The 15,592-nt window shown below is 38.4% G+C and overlaps 2 protein-coding genes across 2 annotated transcripts in view; one reads left to right on the plus strand and one right to left on the minus strand.

Annotated features, from left to right (window-relative positions):
* Window positions 1-1,850: 1,850 nt before the first annotated feature.
* LOC103509697 (striatin-3) lies at window positions 1,851-7,500 on the minus strand. The gene is made up of 9 exons (XM_008474324.2): window positions 6,971-7,500; window positions 6,177-6,280; window positions 5,827-5,991; window positions 5,330-5,525; window positions 4,784-4,960; window positions 4,013-4,264; window positions 3,508-3,683; window positions 2,427-2,539; window positions 1,851-2,113 (listed from the first exon to the last, which is right to left on the minus strand). The coding sequence occupies exons 1-9, from the start codon at window positions 7,256-7,258 to the stop codon at window positions 1,866-1,868; spliced, it is 1,719 nt and encodes a 572-aa protein (XP_008472546.1). The 5' UTR covers window positions 7,259-7,500; the 3' UTR covers window positions 1,851-1,865.
* Window positions 7,501-8,826: 1,326 nt separating this feature from the next.
* Window positions 8,827-15,592, plus strand: part of LOC103509698 (striatin-3-like) — an 8,615-nt gene continuing 1,849 nt past the window's right edge. Inside the window, exons 1-7 of the mRNA XM_026823987.1 lie at window positions 8,827-8,926; window positions 9,112-9,276; window positions 10,788-10,983; window positions 11,360-11,536; window positions 12,056-12,307; window positions 12,645-12,713; window positions 13,401-13,507. Coding sequence (XP_026679788.1) covers window positions 8,898-8,926; window positions 9,112-9,276; window positions 10,788-10,983; window positions 11,360-11,536; window positions 12,056-12,307; window positions 12,645-12,713; window positions 13,401-13,507 — 995 coding nt within the window. The 5' untranslated portion in view covers window positions 8,827-8,897. The remainder of the gene's footprint in view (window positions 8,927-9,111; window positions 9,277-10,787; window positions 10,984-11,359; window positions 11,537-12,055; window positions 12,308-12,644; window positions 12,714-13,400; window positions 13,508-15,592) is intronic.

The raw sequence follows: 15,592 nt of genomic DNA on the forward strand, positions 1-15,592 counted from the left end.
CTACTCCAACAGGAGTTTAAGGTTATTTTTCAGTTTATTATTTAGGCTAAAAATAATCATCATTTAAACAGTCCCAGGAGTGCGGTTTGCTAGTGGATTCATAATCGAGGGGACTGCGGTTCGAATCCCAACAGCGACAGAAAGTGTCAGATTAAGACCATTTGTAAGGTTGAGTTCAAACAAATTTCCTTTGTTGTTATTAGATTGAATAATTTGTGTTTGCGTGTTTTGTGATCTCCATGTTTGCAGAAGCCATGAAGATGTCAAGTCGGCCATCTTGAAAACATGCTTAGCGATATTGTTGAGATATGTAATTACGAACACGAAAAATCGTGAAGAAGAAAAAAGAAAGTTGTTTTTTTTTTTTTAATTAAAAAATAAACCTAAATCGCCTTGGAAAAAATATTATCTTATTTAATTGGTGTAAATGACATCTCTGGTGTCGAGGTTTCTTCTGACTTCATTAATTATTAATGAAGGTTTTGTTTGGACGTAATTCCTCAGGAACTTCTGCCTAGTTTAAAGCAATGTCTACATTACAGTCAGTCGATGTCAGTTGATGGTCTGGATTTTCTGATCCATATAAAAATTAGGTTGACAAAAGGATTTTGGTTTGTTGAGGACAAAATGGAATGTGTTTCGGCGACACCTGGCCTTAGTGTGGACGCTGCTAAGGTTCGTAATTTTTAATAGAAAAGTTTTTCTTTTTTCTGTGCTCTGTCAGAAGAAAATCTAGCTTTTTATTAGAAAAATGTGCCACAGACAAGGTAAAAAAGCAATCGTACCGTAATAGCTGTTAATCCGGAAGGAGCCCAAATATTGTTTCTGGTCGTCCAAGGGGGGTTTAAACCCCAATCCTTCCAAGGCCGTGAGATAGGTATCATGTCTATCTCACGGACACTTAAAGCAAGCTGCTAATCATACTCAGACTGTCTGACGGACTTCGGTAGTGTGACTGGCCGATAAAAGAGAAGAGTACCTACTAGTAGCATCAACTCACAGCCTTCAATCTCTTCTGTGGTGCTATATTCTTATAGCCAGTTTACACGGACGACATGTAGAAAATTTTAATTTTTATGATGATTACGAAATTACGATCCGGCGTGAGAATGCGTAGGTATTTGCGCGCTGCGACAGAAAATGCCACGAACACTCCCGCGGTAGAGTTTTATGTAGCTTTGGTCCAGCTTGGTCCACTTTAGTAAGCTAAAAAAAAAAATGACTTTGGTCTCGTTTAAAATAAAGTTTAATATGCTACCTACAATATTTTTTCTTCATAAGAAAAATCCCAAATGAATTCTACACTTGCGAGCAAAATAATCGGAACTGTAACTTTGGTAGAACTTTTCAGGCTACATTTGTCTAATTTGTAATTTTGGTATTATTATTATCATGGTGTTCAGATAATCAAAACCATATCCTGATCGAAAATCGAATAAAAAGTGTTTCACCGCCGTTTTTATTACGTAGCAATGAAACAACTGCTACATTAGACCCGTGTGGTCTGTGTCGTCGTATGCCTCTCATTAGATTTGACCACCATTTGTATTTTCAGAGCCCACAGTAACAAACTTTCTGATCAAGTTATCAAACAATACGCGTATTTTTAGCGAATCTAAAATGAATTTCCGTGCTCAAATATTTTTTGCGTTTCACCGAACAAGGGACCACGAAGTTCTTTACTTCTTCTTCCTCTTGAGCCAATATAACTTCATCCTAGAAGAATAATCGACCTTTCTTTTCTGTTTTCCCCTACTGTTGGGCTTTGCAGTCACGGAAGTTAGGGGTTTTAGCTTGTTGGTTGATTTAACAGCGTCTCTGAACTCATTCCTATTAGAAAACAACAGGGTTTGGAAATAAATAAACTACAGGTACATACCCTGTTCCGAAGCATATGACTTGAGTAGGGTAGGTCGCGGGCTCTGGGCTGCCGGGGACCACAGCTTGACCGTGCCATCAGCCGAGCAGGACAGGAGCTGCAGACATTGACTGTGTATGGTCAGACCCCACACAGCGTCCGTGTGACCTTCCAGACAGCCTGAGTGTACACCCGGGTCATATGAATCATACGGGTCTATATTAGCAGCCGGGATGGTCCAGCATCGGATCTTACCTGGAAAATAAAGCATATTAGAGACCTCACGTAAAGCCAAACTTTTTTTTAGTATATCAGTTACAATATTATTTACAAAATAATACTAATCCTACAGGATCCGAAAGTTGGATTGGCTCCACAAAAAAACCTCAAGTCTGAGTTAAGTTATTTTTACCAAATCGCGCCAAAATCGGAAAAACCGCCAGAGAAGTCTGGCAAAATAATAATAAAAGAACAAGTAGATTTAGAAAGTACATAGGTAAGTGCAAAAACCATGGAGCTAGAATTAGGAGCTCACTTGGTTGAAACATTCTACGACGTTTCGACTTACCATCTGCTCCTCCTGAGTAACACTGCTCTCCTGTAGCACTCATAGCTAGGGATAATACAGGACCTACATGACTTCTGAATGTATACAGTGGTTCTACGTCTAGTGAAGCAGACCTGAAAATTCAAAAGTAAGGAATTTTAATTGTATTGAGCACAAATGCTTTTTTTTGGCATTGGTTTGGCACTAAGCCTCGACCATACAGCCAGAGTGAATGTGTTTATTAAAAATGACTATTTAATAGCTTTTCATATTATATAATTATGTCGCTTTTAACGAAAAAATGGAATAGATGACCATAGGTTTTATCTGTTAGTAAAATGGTTTTAAATGAAAAGGGGTGTTGAACTAAAGGCTCCAATGCACGAAAAAGTTTTTCCCTTTGAGGAATATATTTTTTACACATCATCACGATGGAGCACAAATGCTTGTCACAAATGTCATTCCCTGCTTAATGCACTAAGCTAAATTTTGTGACTTGACTTGGACTCGAACCACCAACTTCCAGATCTGAAGTCCACCGCGCTAACCACTACACCACTGAGGTTGGTTGAAAATTCAAAAGTATGGTTAGTTAGAGTACAAATATAGTGATATTTCCTGTCACTTCTTGGAGAGAAGGAAAAAGCTGGAGACTCTGGATTTAAAGGTGCTGAATTCATAGCACAGACTACTCAGCAGTTAACTTTGCACTCTTCATGACATGACATACCTAATATTATACCTACAGGACAGCTTTGGTACAACTCGAGCAATAACGTAAATTTTCCCTTCCTTCTGCGCTTTACATATTCTGTTTACTGGGCGTTTTACAGCAGCAAACTATCCGGCAACTCATATTAAGCTCAAATGGGGCCAGGAAAAGCCAGCAACAAGCTATTGCCCAGATGGTTACCGATCCAGATCAAGCATGCCGGGAGGCGAGCGAACGTCAAGAATTCGAAGAGCCATCCAGCCTATATTAACATGAAATTGAGTTTCATATCAACTATGCAAAACATAGTGATCCACCAAAAACTGGTGTACCCATTGCTGTTTTTATATGCTGCCATGACATGTTTTGATGGTTTCTATTTGAACTTACTTCTTAGCGGCAACAGTTTTCTGCAGGTTCCACAGCTTGAGAGTATTATCATCAGAGGCGGTAATGAGGACTGGCTCGGCAGGATGAAATGCCAGGGCTCTCACCGGGTCAAAGTGAGACCGGAGTGTGTACTTGGCGTTCCAGGTTTTCCTGTACGGCTCCTTGGTGCCTTCAACCTGGAGAGAACACAAAAAAACCCTTGGTGTGAAGAAATTGAAATGAAACAAAAGTTGCCAGCCTAATTAGCTCAGAAGGTAGTACCTGCCTTGTAAGTGTTGGGTCATGGGTTTGATTCCCGGCCAGTGCAAACTTTATCCTAAACAAATAAGGTTCGTCCTCCGAATGACTGGCTTACTTCCCTCTACGATTTCGGGATGATAAGACCTCCATTGTTAGTTCCATCCATCTTTTTCTTTGCCTTTTCCTATGTTCAGAGGGTTGGCATTTTTCGTCAGCCTCCATTGCTACAGTTCCTCCTATCAAACATCTTCAAATTCTCTCTTACCTGATCATACGAGGTATCCGCTTCATTGTTGACGGTGAGTTGTGCCAGCTCCCCAAGACCCAGGTTTGAGTCAAGTGGCTCCTCTTCACTCCCCAGTGCCTTCTTCCTATCCACTCCCCCCGTCCAGTGGGCGGGATCTAGACCAGCCGGTGGATGAGAGTTGGTATCTTCTGTAGCAGTGAGCAGGTTGAGCTCATTATACACCTCCTCCGCTTCTGCATCGACATCATCCGTGTCTGACATGACCAAGTTCTGCAAAGAGAAGTCAACAATTATCTCAGTACAATGGAAGAACTAATGGTCCCAATATCACATTAAAAAGGCACTTGCTTACACAAACGGCTTGAAGCTTAACACATCCTTTGGGGCTCTTTGCCCCTACACCTAAGTGTCAGAGTGGGCTTTTTGGGTATAAAAACACACATCATAATGAAGTTGTGTGACCTCTAAACCATTTTCATCAGTTTGGATTATTAGGCTGGATCTCAAAGTGACTTGTGTTCATATGAGTTCATAAGGAACACAAGGGACTGTTGTATGAGAAACTTGTACACAAAAAGCCCACTCAAACAATAAAAGTTGGGTTAAGCTTATACAAATATGAGAAATTGACCACATAATAATGGAGCACTACATGTTATGTAAGGAATCCCCCAAGTGTTAACCTTGCCTAACGGATACTTTCCCTCGGAAGTTTGTTGTTTATGATTTGAAACTTTTTTATGAAGTATGAACATTAACACCATTTCATTTGATATTTGTAGAATTTACCTTGGGTTTCCGCTTGGTAGTGCGCATATCTTCCATGTCAGTGACATCATCCAGATCCTCATTCATGTCGTCGTCATCATCTTCATCCTCGTCCAAATCAACATCATTCTGTGAGGTGAGAAACTCAAAGTTTGCCATCACTGCCTCCTCTGTCTCCATAATCATGGTCTCCGAGAACTGAAACCAAACACAGGTTACAACAAAATCCAATGAAAAAGTTACTCTGACAATATGTAATATTGGTAAAAAAAATTGCCCAGTTTATCTTTTCAAAGATCTGTACATGAAAAGTAATGAGGTATATGACTAGGACTCATGTGCAAATTAAAAACCTAATAGAACCTCTGTACATTACTAAAAAAAGTAAAATTATAAAATTAAACTACCTCCATCTCAATGAGAGCCAACTAAAATATGGTGTCAGTTGAAAGGTAAGTAAGTATCTATTTTGGTTTAAGAACTAAATACAAGAGATTATTCATTAAACATAATTTACCAAACTAATTTAAACTACAAAAAAATGGTTTGTTTGAAGGATGAACTCACTTTCTTTGATGGAGTTTTTCTTCCCTGGACATCAAATGTTTTGTTTTTGCCAGTTGGATCTTCCCCGTTCATGTTGCTTGACTGTTGCTGGTCATCGGATGTGACGTTGTTGTTATTGTTGAGACCTAGCAATGTCCGTACTCGATTAGATCTGACATCAATGATTGTATCAGTGTATCCTATTTCTTGAAGATATCTGAAAATGGAAAAAATAACAACAAATTAATATTAGGAGAAATATATATATACAAAAAAGAGTACCTAGTTACCCTCCCTTAGATCAATAAGTCAGAGACAAATACCCAACCCAATACATAAAAAAATAATAATGAAAAATAAAAAATAATAATAATAATAAATAAATATTAGCATCAAATAGACATTTTTGGTTTTCACTAGAGTAAGTTACAATATTTTATAGGAAATATCAAATTTTACAAGTCAGGATGTGAGGTGAGGAGAGGGGGGAAAATCCATTGAGAAAGTTCCATACTTACTGTCTGAGAATTTGACGGCCTTGCTTCCAACTAATATTGCTTACAGATGTGAATGGGGCTTCACTATCAACGTTAACTTCTGGGACTCCAGGCTCATCAAATGTTGGTGGATTCATATCACCTTGTTGAAGTTCGGTACCATACTTCAGCTGATGATACTTGGCTCTGAGGAAAGAAGAGAATTCAAATGTTACATTTTGATGTGTATGATAGAAGACTGTTCAATACCTATTTTAAATTCCTTGTTAGAACTACTTTTGACATCTGTTCCAGCTTCATCCCAAAATTTTCCTTTTTCTTTTGGCATTTTGCTCATTGAAAATTTCAACATTTCTAAAAATAGAACTTACCTCTCTTGTTTTAAAGCATATTCTAACATTTTGATTCGACGTATCAAGTCATGTTTCAAATTCTCTTGTCCTTTTCTTTCTCCTTGAAGAAATGCAATTCTTGCCTGGAAACATATCAAAAGATCTTGTGTAAAATATTATGTTATAAATTATACACTAATAAAACTGTGTTGAGCATGAATGCTCATCACAAATATTGGTTCTCAATCAATACATACCTAATGTATCCTACATTTTAACACTCAAGGTGAAATTGAACCACTGTCCCCCATGTTCAAAGATCACTGTGCTAAACACTATACCACTGAGATTGGTTTACCTCTTAATAACTAGGTAAGTAGGTAGTTATGTTTTGAAGGCATAGAAGTAGGTACTTTTCCAATTTAATCATACTTGGTAGGTAAGTAACAATTTACACTGTTATAGTAAGTACAATCAGGTTTAACAATTTAATAATACATAGATTTCACAACTTACATTCAATTCGGCCTTATCAAATGCTCATCACAAATGTTGGTTCTCAATCAATACATACCTAATGTATCCTACCTTTTAACACTCAAGGTGAAATTGAACCACTGTCTCCCATGTTCAAAGATCACTGTGCTAAACACTATACCACTGAGATTGGTTTACCTCTTAATAACTAGGTAAGTAGGTAGTTATGTTTTGAAGGCATAGAAGTAGGTACTTTTCCAATTTAATCATACTTGGTAGGTAAGTAACAATTTACACTGTTATAGTAAGTACAATCAGGTTTAACAATTTAATAATACATAGATTTCACAACTTACATTCAATTCGGCCTTATCAACCTCCCACTGTGATCTCTCCATCTCAAATCTGGCCCATTCATGTTGAATAAAATGTAAAATACCAGGGATAGAGTATTGGATTCTTTGTCCCCCATCATCCGATTTATTGTTGTTGGAGTTGGTACCAATTTGTCCATTTTGATTCACTGATGAATTGTCATCCATTCTGTAATCTTCAGTTTGCTTCATTTGAATGTTACCAACTTCTTGTTTAATCATATTACCTAACTTCACACCAAAATCATTAATTTGTTGGGAAGAAATCATCTTCTTGGGGACTCCATTCTATATGGTCACATAGAATTCACTAGCCTCTAAAACAATAATTGGTCAATCGCGAAAAAAATGACACACTAATCTTTAAATAAACTGTTTCACTAATACTGTGCAACACTAGACTATTATGGATGAATTAAATTAAAATAATTTAGCAAAAGAGACACGAAATGATGACATTCCCAGAGTTACACCTAACCATCCGTTCATCATCTTGTTAAAAATTTCAGTCAAAAAAAGAATTTTTGTCAGCCATCATTAATTTTTTACAGTGTTGCCAAAACTGTAATGAAAAAATGCAAATTTGAAGGTTGGTCAACTTGTTTTTAGCTAAATTCCTTTTTTACCCAGGAAAAGCAGTGCCGGATTCGTAAAATTTAACGGATGCTTTGTATTCGATACCCCTATATCCAGATCCAGATTATAGCGCGATAACAAAATGCAAACAAAATATTTAGAACAGAAGGAGTACGTCTTACGTAATAAAAAGGACAGAAAACAGGTTTCATTTACAATCACTCAAAAGATTTTAAGAATGGTTGACCTTTTTTTTAAAAGCAATTTAATAGATTTATACCAAGAATTGGGGTCTTTGAAAAAAAAAATATTTTTAGAGGGTAAACAAACACAAGGGTATAACAAGGGTAATTTTTCTATAGCCATCTTCAAAAGTTTGAGACCGAAATGGGACCTGGGACACCAAATTTCAAGGATCGACGTGTCTTGATTCAAGGAACTCAAAATTTCAAAGTTCATCAAAATCGGACCAGGCAATCGCGAGTTATAGCGGAACAAACACACAAACATCTAAACAGTAAACCAAATGCAAAATGGTCGAGTTAAAACATAGACCTTCACTTCGTTCGGTCAATCATCCCTATCCGCTTTGAAAATTATTGCGAATTTGCGATCGCAAATTCTTATGTAAGTAGGTACCACCTACAGCTACCAGCTACAGTAGGTACCTATACTGATAGAAATGATTTGAGAAAAAATCAGGAACATTGCTCCGTTCCTCACCTCGTATAATACAGCTTTGTAAACAAAAAATAGAAAAAGGGAATTTAGCTAAAAGTGCCGGTTGTGGTTTGGCGGCTTTGGTGCTGTTGGTAGTGTTGGTTGGTGTTTGAGCTTTTTTATCAACGGCCTTGTGAACTTTATCTTTATCAATTTTTTATTTTTTGTTGTTTTTACTTTTTATTAGTTTTTACTTTCTTTAATTTCTTATCACGTTAAAGTCGGAAGTTGGAATCGGATAGTGATTTAGCAGTGAATACTGAATAATCCTTGTACATTATACCTATTTAAATGATTTTAAGAAACAAAAAGTCACTATGAATAATACTAAAACAGGCATCCTTATCAGTTCAAGTTTTGGTAAGATAGTTGGTCGGACAGTGGTTCAATTTCACCTTGAGTGTTAAAATGTAGGATACATTAGGTATGTATTGATTGAGAACCAATATTTGTGATGAGCATTCATGCTCAACACAGTTTTATTAGTGTATAATTTATAACATAATATTTTACACAAGATCTTTTGATATGTTTCCAGGCAAGAATTGCATTTCTTCAAGGAGAAAGAAAAGGACAAGAGAATTTGAAACATGACTTGATACGTCGAATCAAAATGTTAGAATATGCTTTAAAACAAGAGAGGTAAGTTCTATTTTTAGAAATGTTGAAATTTTCAATGAGCAAAATGCCAAAAGAAAAAGGAAAATTTTGGGATGAAGCTGGAACAGATGTCAAAAGTAGTTCTAACAAGGAATTTAAAATAGGTATTGAACAGTCTTCTATCATACACATCAAAATGTAACATTTGAATTCTCTTCTTTCCTCAGAGCCAAGTATCATCAGCTGAAGTATGGTACCGAACTTCAACAAGGTGATATGAATCCACCAACATTTGATGAGCCTGGAGTCCCAGAAGTTAACGTTGATAGTGAAGCCCCATTCACATCTGTAAGCAATATTAGTTGGAAGCAAGGCCGTCAAATTCTCAGACAGTAAGTATGGAACTTTCTCAATGGATTTTCCCCCCTCTCCTCACCTCACATCCTGACTTGTAAAATTTGATATTTCCTATAAAATATTGTAACTTACTCTAGTGAAAACCAAAAATGTCTATTTGATGCTAATATTTATTTATTATTATTATTATTTTTTATTTTTCATTATTATTTTTTTATGTATTGGGTTGGGTATAACTTGAACAATGAACACTTTTTTTTTCTCAACATAAATAATGTAAGTAGGTAGCTACAGTCAACCCTAGCCAATGTTATCAGTAGCAATCTGTGTGAGTACAATGATTATGTCTGTATTAATTCATGTAGGTATAGGTCAGAGGTTTCCAACTTCCATGTGTATGCAGGCCACATACTACATTGGGAGGTACTTTATGGGCCACATATGTACATAGGGATAGGGGAGCACCCCCCCACCCCAACTTTTTATAAATGGAGTCTTATCAAATTTTGAGTGCCACAGGCAAAACTTTTCAAAAAGTATTCTCCTAATTGTGGCTGAACACTAAAGGGAGTCAGTTTCCATGACTCAATGATAATCACACTGGTCTTGCACGCAGCAGAGCCAAGTTCAATGCCCATTTTTTTCCTAAGTACCAAACCTTTTTTTTACATTTAGGTAAGTTTCTATAAATCCAAAAAAGCTTTGCAGGCCACAAAAATGGTCTGGCAGGCCACATGTGGCCTGCAGGCTGCTAGTTGGAAACCCCAGGTAGAGGTAATAAAACAGGGTGTCTAAACAAATGTGGGTGGGGTGAGTTGAGTTTAAAAGGGTCTTGATTTTTCAAAGCAAAACTTTTATGTTTGAATGACTTGGGTATTTCTAATAGCACAAGTGTGATTTACAATTTACATCTTGGTCCTTGGGAAGGTACAGGGAATTGGTGAAGTATTGGATTCAACAGGTCATTACCTCAAAGGTAGGATCATCCTTGGTTGGGCCGAATATATCTGTGATTGAAACAATATCATACTCCAGAGATGGGTCTATGTCTTGCAAGAAGCTGAGAACATTTTCTTTTCTAATTTGACATGGTTCAATCAGCTCCCACAGCTTCTTGGCTGTAAAAAAAGTGTTGAGATTTTTCAATGGGTATTGGGTATTTAAAAAGTAGGTAAGTAGATATTTCAATCTGATTACCTACTTACTGTGAGACCCCACCCAACTAGACCCCACATTATTATGGACCAACCCTGAGACAGCAGAAACCTCAATGGACCTTGAAGATGAATAACTGAATGTTCTTTCTACATTGATAAAGAATCCAAGAGTTTCATAATATCCAGCATGAATGATTTGAAAACCTGTGTACAGTGAGGATAGGATGTTTAACACACCATCAACTTACAATGCAACATGGGGCCATCAGTGACTCCTACGGTTACTTTTTTTGCTGACTTATTGATCTAAGGGAGGGTAACTAGGTACTCTTTTTTGTATATATATATTTCTCCTAATATTAATTTGTTGTTATTTCTTCCATTTTCAGATATCTTCAAGAAATAGGATACACTGATACAATCATTGATGTCAGATCTAATCGAGTACGGACATTGCTAGGTCTCAACAATAACAACAACGTCACATCCGATGACCAGCAACAGTCAAGCAACATGAACGGGGAAGATCCAACTGGCAAAAACAAAACATTTGATGTCCAGGGAAGAAAAACTCCATCAAAGAAAGTGAGTTCATCCTTCAAACAAACCATTTTTAAGTAGTTTAAATTAGTTTGGTAAATTATGTTTATTGAATAATCTCTTGTATTTAGTTCTTAAACCAAAATAGATACTTACTTACCTTTCAACTTACACCACATTTTAGTTGGCTCTCATTGAGATGTAGGTAGTTTAATTTTATAATTTTACTTTTTTTAGTAATGTACAGAGGTTCTATTAGGTTTTTAATTTGCACATAAGTCCTAGTCATGTACCTCATTTTCATGTATAGATCTTTGAAAAGATAAACTGGGCATTTTTTTTTTTTTTTTTTTTACCAATGTTACATATTGTCAGAGTAACTTTTTCATTGGATTTTGTTGTAACCTGTGTTTGGTTTCAGTTCTCGGAGACCATGATTATGGAGACAGAGGAGGCAGTGATGGCAAACTTTGAGTTTCTCACCTCACAGAATGATGTTGATTTGGACGAGGATGAAGATGATGACGACGACATGAATGAGGATCTGGATGATGTCACTGACATGGAAGATATGCGCACTACCAAGCGGAAACCCAAGGTAAATTCTACAAATATCAAATGAAATGGTGTTAATGTTCATACTTCATAAAAAAGTTTCAAATCATAAACAACAAACTTCCGAGGGAAAGTATCCGTTAGGCAAGGTTAACACTTGGGGGATTCCTTACATAACATGTAGTGCTCCATTATTATGTGGTCAATTTCTCATATTTGTATAAGCTTAACCCAACTTTTATTGTTTGAGTGGGCTTTTTGTGTACAAGTTTCTCATACAACAGTCCCTTGTGTTCCTTATGAACTCATATGAACACAAGTCACTTTGAGATCCAGCCTAATAATCCAAACTGATGAAAATGGTTTAGAGGTCACACAACTTCATTATGATGTGTGTTTTTATACCCAAAAAGCCCACTCTGACACTTAGGTGTAGGGGCAAAGAGCCCCAAAGGATGTGTTAAGCTTCAAGCCGTTTGTGTAAGCAAGTGCCTTTTTAATGTGATATTGGGACCATTAGTTCTTCCATTGTACTGAGATAATTGTTGACTTCTCTTTGCAGAACTTGGTCATGTCAGACACGGATGATGTTGATGCAGAAGCAGAGGAGGTGTATAATGAGCTCAACCTGCTCACTGCTACAGAAGATACCAACTCTCATCCACCGGCTGGTCTAGATCCCGCCCACTGGACGGGGGGAGTGGATAGGAAGAAGGCACTGGGGAGTGAAGAGGAGCCACTTGACTCAAACCTGGGTCTTGGGGAGCTGGCACAACTCACCGTCAACAATGAAGCGGATACCTCGTATGATCAGGTAAGAGAGAATTTGAAGATGTTTGATAGGAGGAACTGTAGCAATGGAGGCTGACAAAAAATGCCGACCCTGTCTGAACATGGAAAAAGGCAACGAAAAAGAAGAAGATGGATGGAACTAACAATGGAGGTCTTATCATCCCGAAATCGTAGAGGGAAGTAAGCCAGTCATTCCGAGGACGAACCTTATTTGTTTAGGATAAAGTTTGCACTGGCCGGGAATCGAACCTGTGACCTAACACTTACAAGGCAGGTACTACCTTCTGAGCTAACTAGGCTGGCAACTTTTGTTTCATTTCAATTTCTTCACACCAAGGGTTTTTTTGTGTTCTCTCCAGGTTGAAGGCACCAAGGAGCCGTACAGGAAAACCTGGAACGCCAAGTACACACTCCGGTCTCACTTTGACCCGGTGAGAGCCCTGGCATTTCATCCTGCCGTTCTGCGTTTTCTTCTGCATCTTCGGTGTCTATCTTTTCTTGGGCACTGTCAACACGAGGTTCCATGTTTGTCTTGTTGAATAGCTTGCTATAGTTAATCGCACTGCCTGGAGGTCTGCGTTTTCTTCTGCATCTTCCGTGTCTATCTTTTCTTGGGCACTGTCAACACGAGGTTCCATGTTTGTCTTGTTGAATAGTTTGTTATAGTTAATCGCACTGCCTGGGCGGGGTTTGTTAACATATTGAGTGAGTGCACCACCAGAACTATACAGGGAACTGCTGATTATAGAGTTTTCAGCACTGGGGAAATCTTGAAAAATGCCAACCCTCTGAACATAGGAAAAGGCAAAGAAAAAGATGGATGGAACTAACAATGGAGGTCTTATCATCCCGAAATCGTAGAGGGAAGTAAGCCAGTCATTCGGAGGACGAACCTTATTTGTTTAGGATAAAGTTTGCACTGGCCGGGAATCGAACCCGTGACCCAACACTTACAAGGCAGGTACTACCTTCTGAGCTAACTAGGCTGGCAACTTTTGTTTCATTTCTATTTCTTCACACCAAGGGTTTTTTTGTGTTCTCTCCAGGTTGAAGGCACTAAGGAGCCGTACAGGAAAACCTGGAACGCCAAGTACACACTCCGGTCTCACTTTGACCCGGTGAGAGCCCTGGCATTTCATCCTGCCGAGCCAGTCCTCATTACCGCCTCTGATGATAATACTCTCAAGCTGTGGAACCTGCAGAAAACTGTTGCCGCTAAGAAGTAAGTTCAAATAGAAACCATCAAAACATGTCATGGCAGCATATAAAAACAGCAATGGGTACACCAGTTTTTGGTGGATCACTATGTTTTGCATAGTTGATATGAAACTCAATTTCATGTTAATATAGGCTGGATGGCTCTTCGAATTCTTGACGTTCGCTCGCCTCCCGGCATGCTTGATCTGGATCGGTAACCATCTGGGCAATAGCTTGTTGCTGGCTTTTCCTGGCCCCATTTGAGCTTAATATGAGTTGCCGGATAGTTTGCTGCTGTAAAACGCCCAGTAAACAGAATATGTAAAGCGCAGAAGGAAGGGAAAATTTACGTTATTGCTCGAGTTGTACCAAAGCTGTCCTGTAGGTATAATATTAGGTATGTCATGTCATGAAGAGTGCAAAGTTAACTGCTGAGTAGTCTGTGCTATGAATTCATTACCTTTAGATCCAGAGTCTCCAGCTTTTTCCTTCTCTCCAAGGAGTGACAGGAATTATCACTATATTTGTACTCTAACTAACCATACTTTTGAATTTTCAACCAACCTCAATGGTGTAGTGGTTAGCGCGGTGGACTTCAGATCTGGAAGTTGGTGGTTCGAGTCCAAGTCAAGTCATAAAATTTAGCTTAGTGCATTACTTAAGCAGGGAACGACATTTGTGACAAGCATGTGTGCTCAACACAAATTCCTTACTTTTGAATTTTCAGGTCTGCTTCACTAGACGTAGAACCGCTGTATACATTCAGGAGTCATGTAGGTCCTGTATTATCCCTAGCTATGAGTGCTACAGGAGAGCAGTGTTACTCAGGAGGAGCAGATGGTAAGTCGAAACGTCTAACCTGTGTTTGGTTTTGTTTGTTTTCAGTTCTCGGAGACCATGATTATGGAGACAGAGGAGGCAGTGATGGCAAACTTTGAGTTTCTCACCTCGCAGAATGATGTTGATTTGGACGAGGATGAAGATGATGACGATGACATGAATGAGGATCTGGATGATGTCACTGACATGGAAGATATGCGCACTACCAAGCGAAAACCCAAGGTAAATTGTACAAATATCAAATGAAATGGTGTTAATGTTCATACTTCATAAAAAAGTTTCAAATCATAAACAACAAACTTTCGAGGGAAAGTATCTGTTAGGCAAGGTTAACACTTGGGGGATTCCTTACATAACGTGTAGTGCTTCATTATTATGTGGTCAATTTCTCATATTTGTATAAGCTTAACCCAACTTTTAGTGTCTGAGTGGACTTTTTGTGTACAAGTTTCTCATACAGCCCCTTGTGTTCCTTATGAACACAAGTCACTTTGAGATCCAGCCTAATAATCCAAACTGATGAAAATGGTTCAGAGGTCACACAACTTCATTATGATGTGTGTTTTTATACCCAAAAAGCCCACTCTGATGCTTAGGTGTAGGGGCAAAGAGCTCCAAAGGATGTGTTAAGCTTCAAGCTGTTTGTGTAAGCAAGTGCCTTTTTAATGTGATATTGGGACCATTAGTTCTTCCATTGTACTGAGATAATTGTTGACTTCTCTTTGCAGAACTTGGTCATGTCAGACACGGATGATGTCGATGCAGAAGCGGAGGAGGTGTATAATGAGCTCAACCTGCTCACCGCTACAGAAGATACCAACTCTCATCCACCGGCTGGTCTAGATCCCGCCCACTCGACGGGGGGAGTGGATAGGAAGAAGGCACTGGGGAGTGAAGAGGAGCCACTTGACTCAAACCTGGGTCTTGGGGAGCTGGCACAACTCACCGTCAACAATGAAGCGGATACCTCGTATGATCAGGTAAGAGAGAATTTGAAGATGTTTGATAGGAGGAACTGTAGCAATGGAGGCTGACGAAAAATGCCAACCCTCTGAACATAGGAAAAGGCAAAGAAAAAGATGGATGGAACTAACAATGGAGGTCTTATCATCCCGAAATCGTAGAGGGAAGTAAGCCAGTCATTCGGAGGACGAACCTTATTTGTTTAGGATAAAGTTTGCACTGGCCGGGAATCGAACCCGTGACCCAACACTTACAAGGCAGGTACTACCTTCTGAGCTAACTAGGCTGGCAACTTTTGTTTCATTTC

The sequence above is a fragment of the Diaphorina citri genome, unplaced genomic scaffold (genome assembly GCF_000475195.1).
Source record: "Diaphorina citri unplaced genomic scaffold, Diaci psyllid genome assembly version 1.1 scaffold521, whole genome shotgun sequence".
Lineage (NCBI taxonomy): Eukaryota > Metazoa > Arthropoda > Insecta > Hemiptera > Psyllidae > Diaphorina > Diaphorina citri.

What these genes read in the sequence shown, in the direction of transcription:
- LOC103509697 (XM_008474324.2), bottom strand. Translation starts at nt 7,258, where the DNA reads ATGATTTCTTCCCAACAAATTAATGATTTTGGTGTGAAGTTAGGTAAT. An exon ending in TATGCTTTAAAACAAGAGAG is followed by an intron (nt 5,992 to 6,176) that starts GTAAGTTCTATT and finishes TTCTTTCCTCAG; the next exon opens with AGCCAAGTATCATCAGCTGA. An exon ending in GGCCGTCAAATTCTCAGACA is followed by an intron (nt 5,526 to 5,826) that starts GTAAGTATGGAA and finishes TTCCATTTTCAG; the next exon opens with ATATCTTCAAGAAATAGGAT.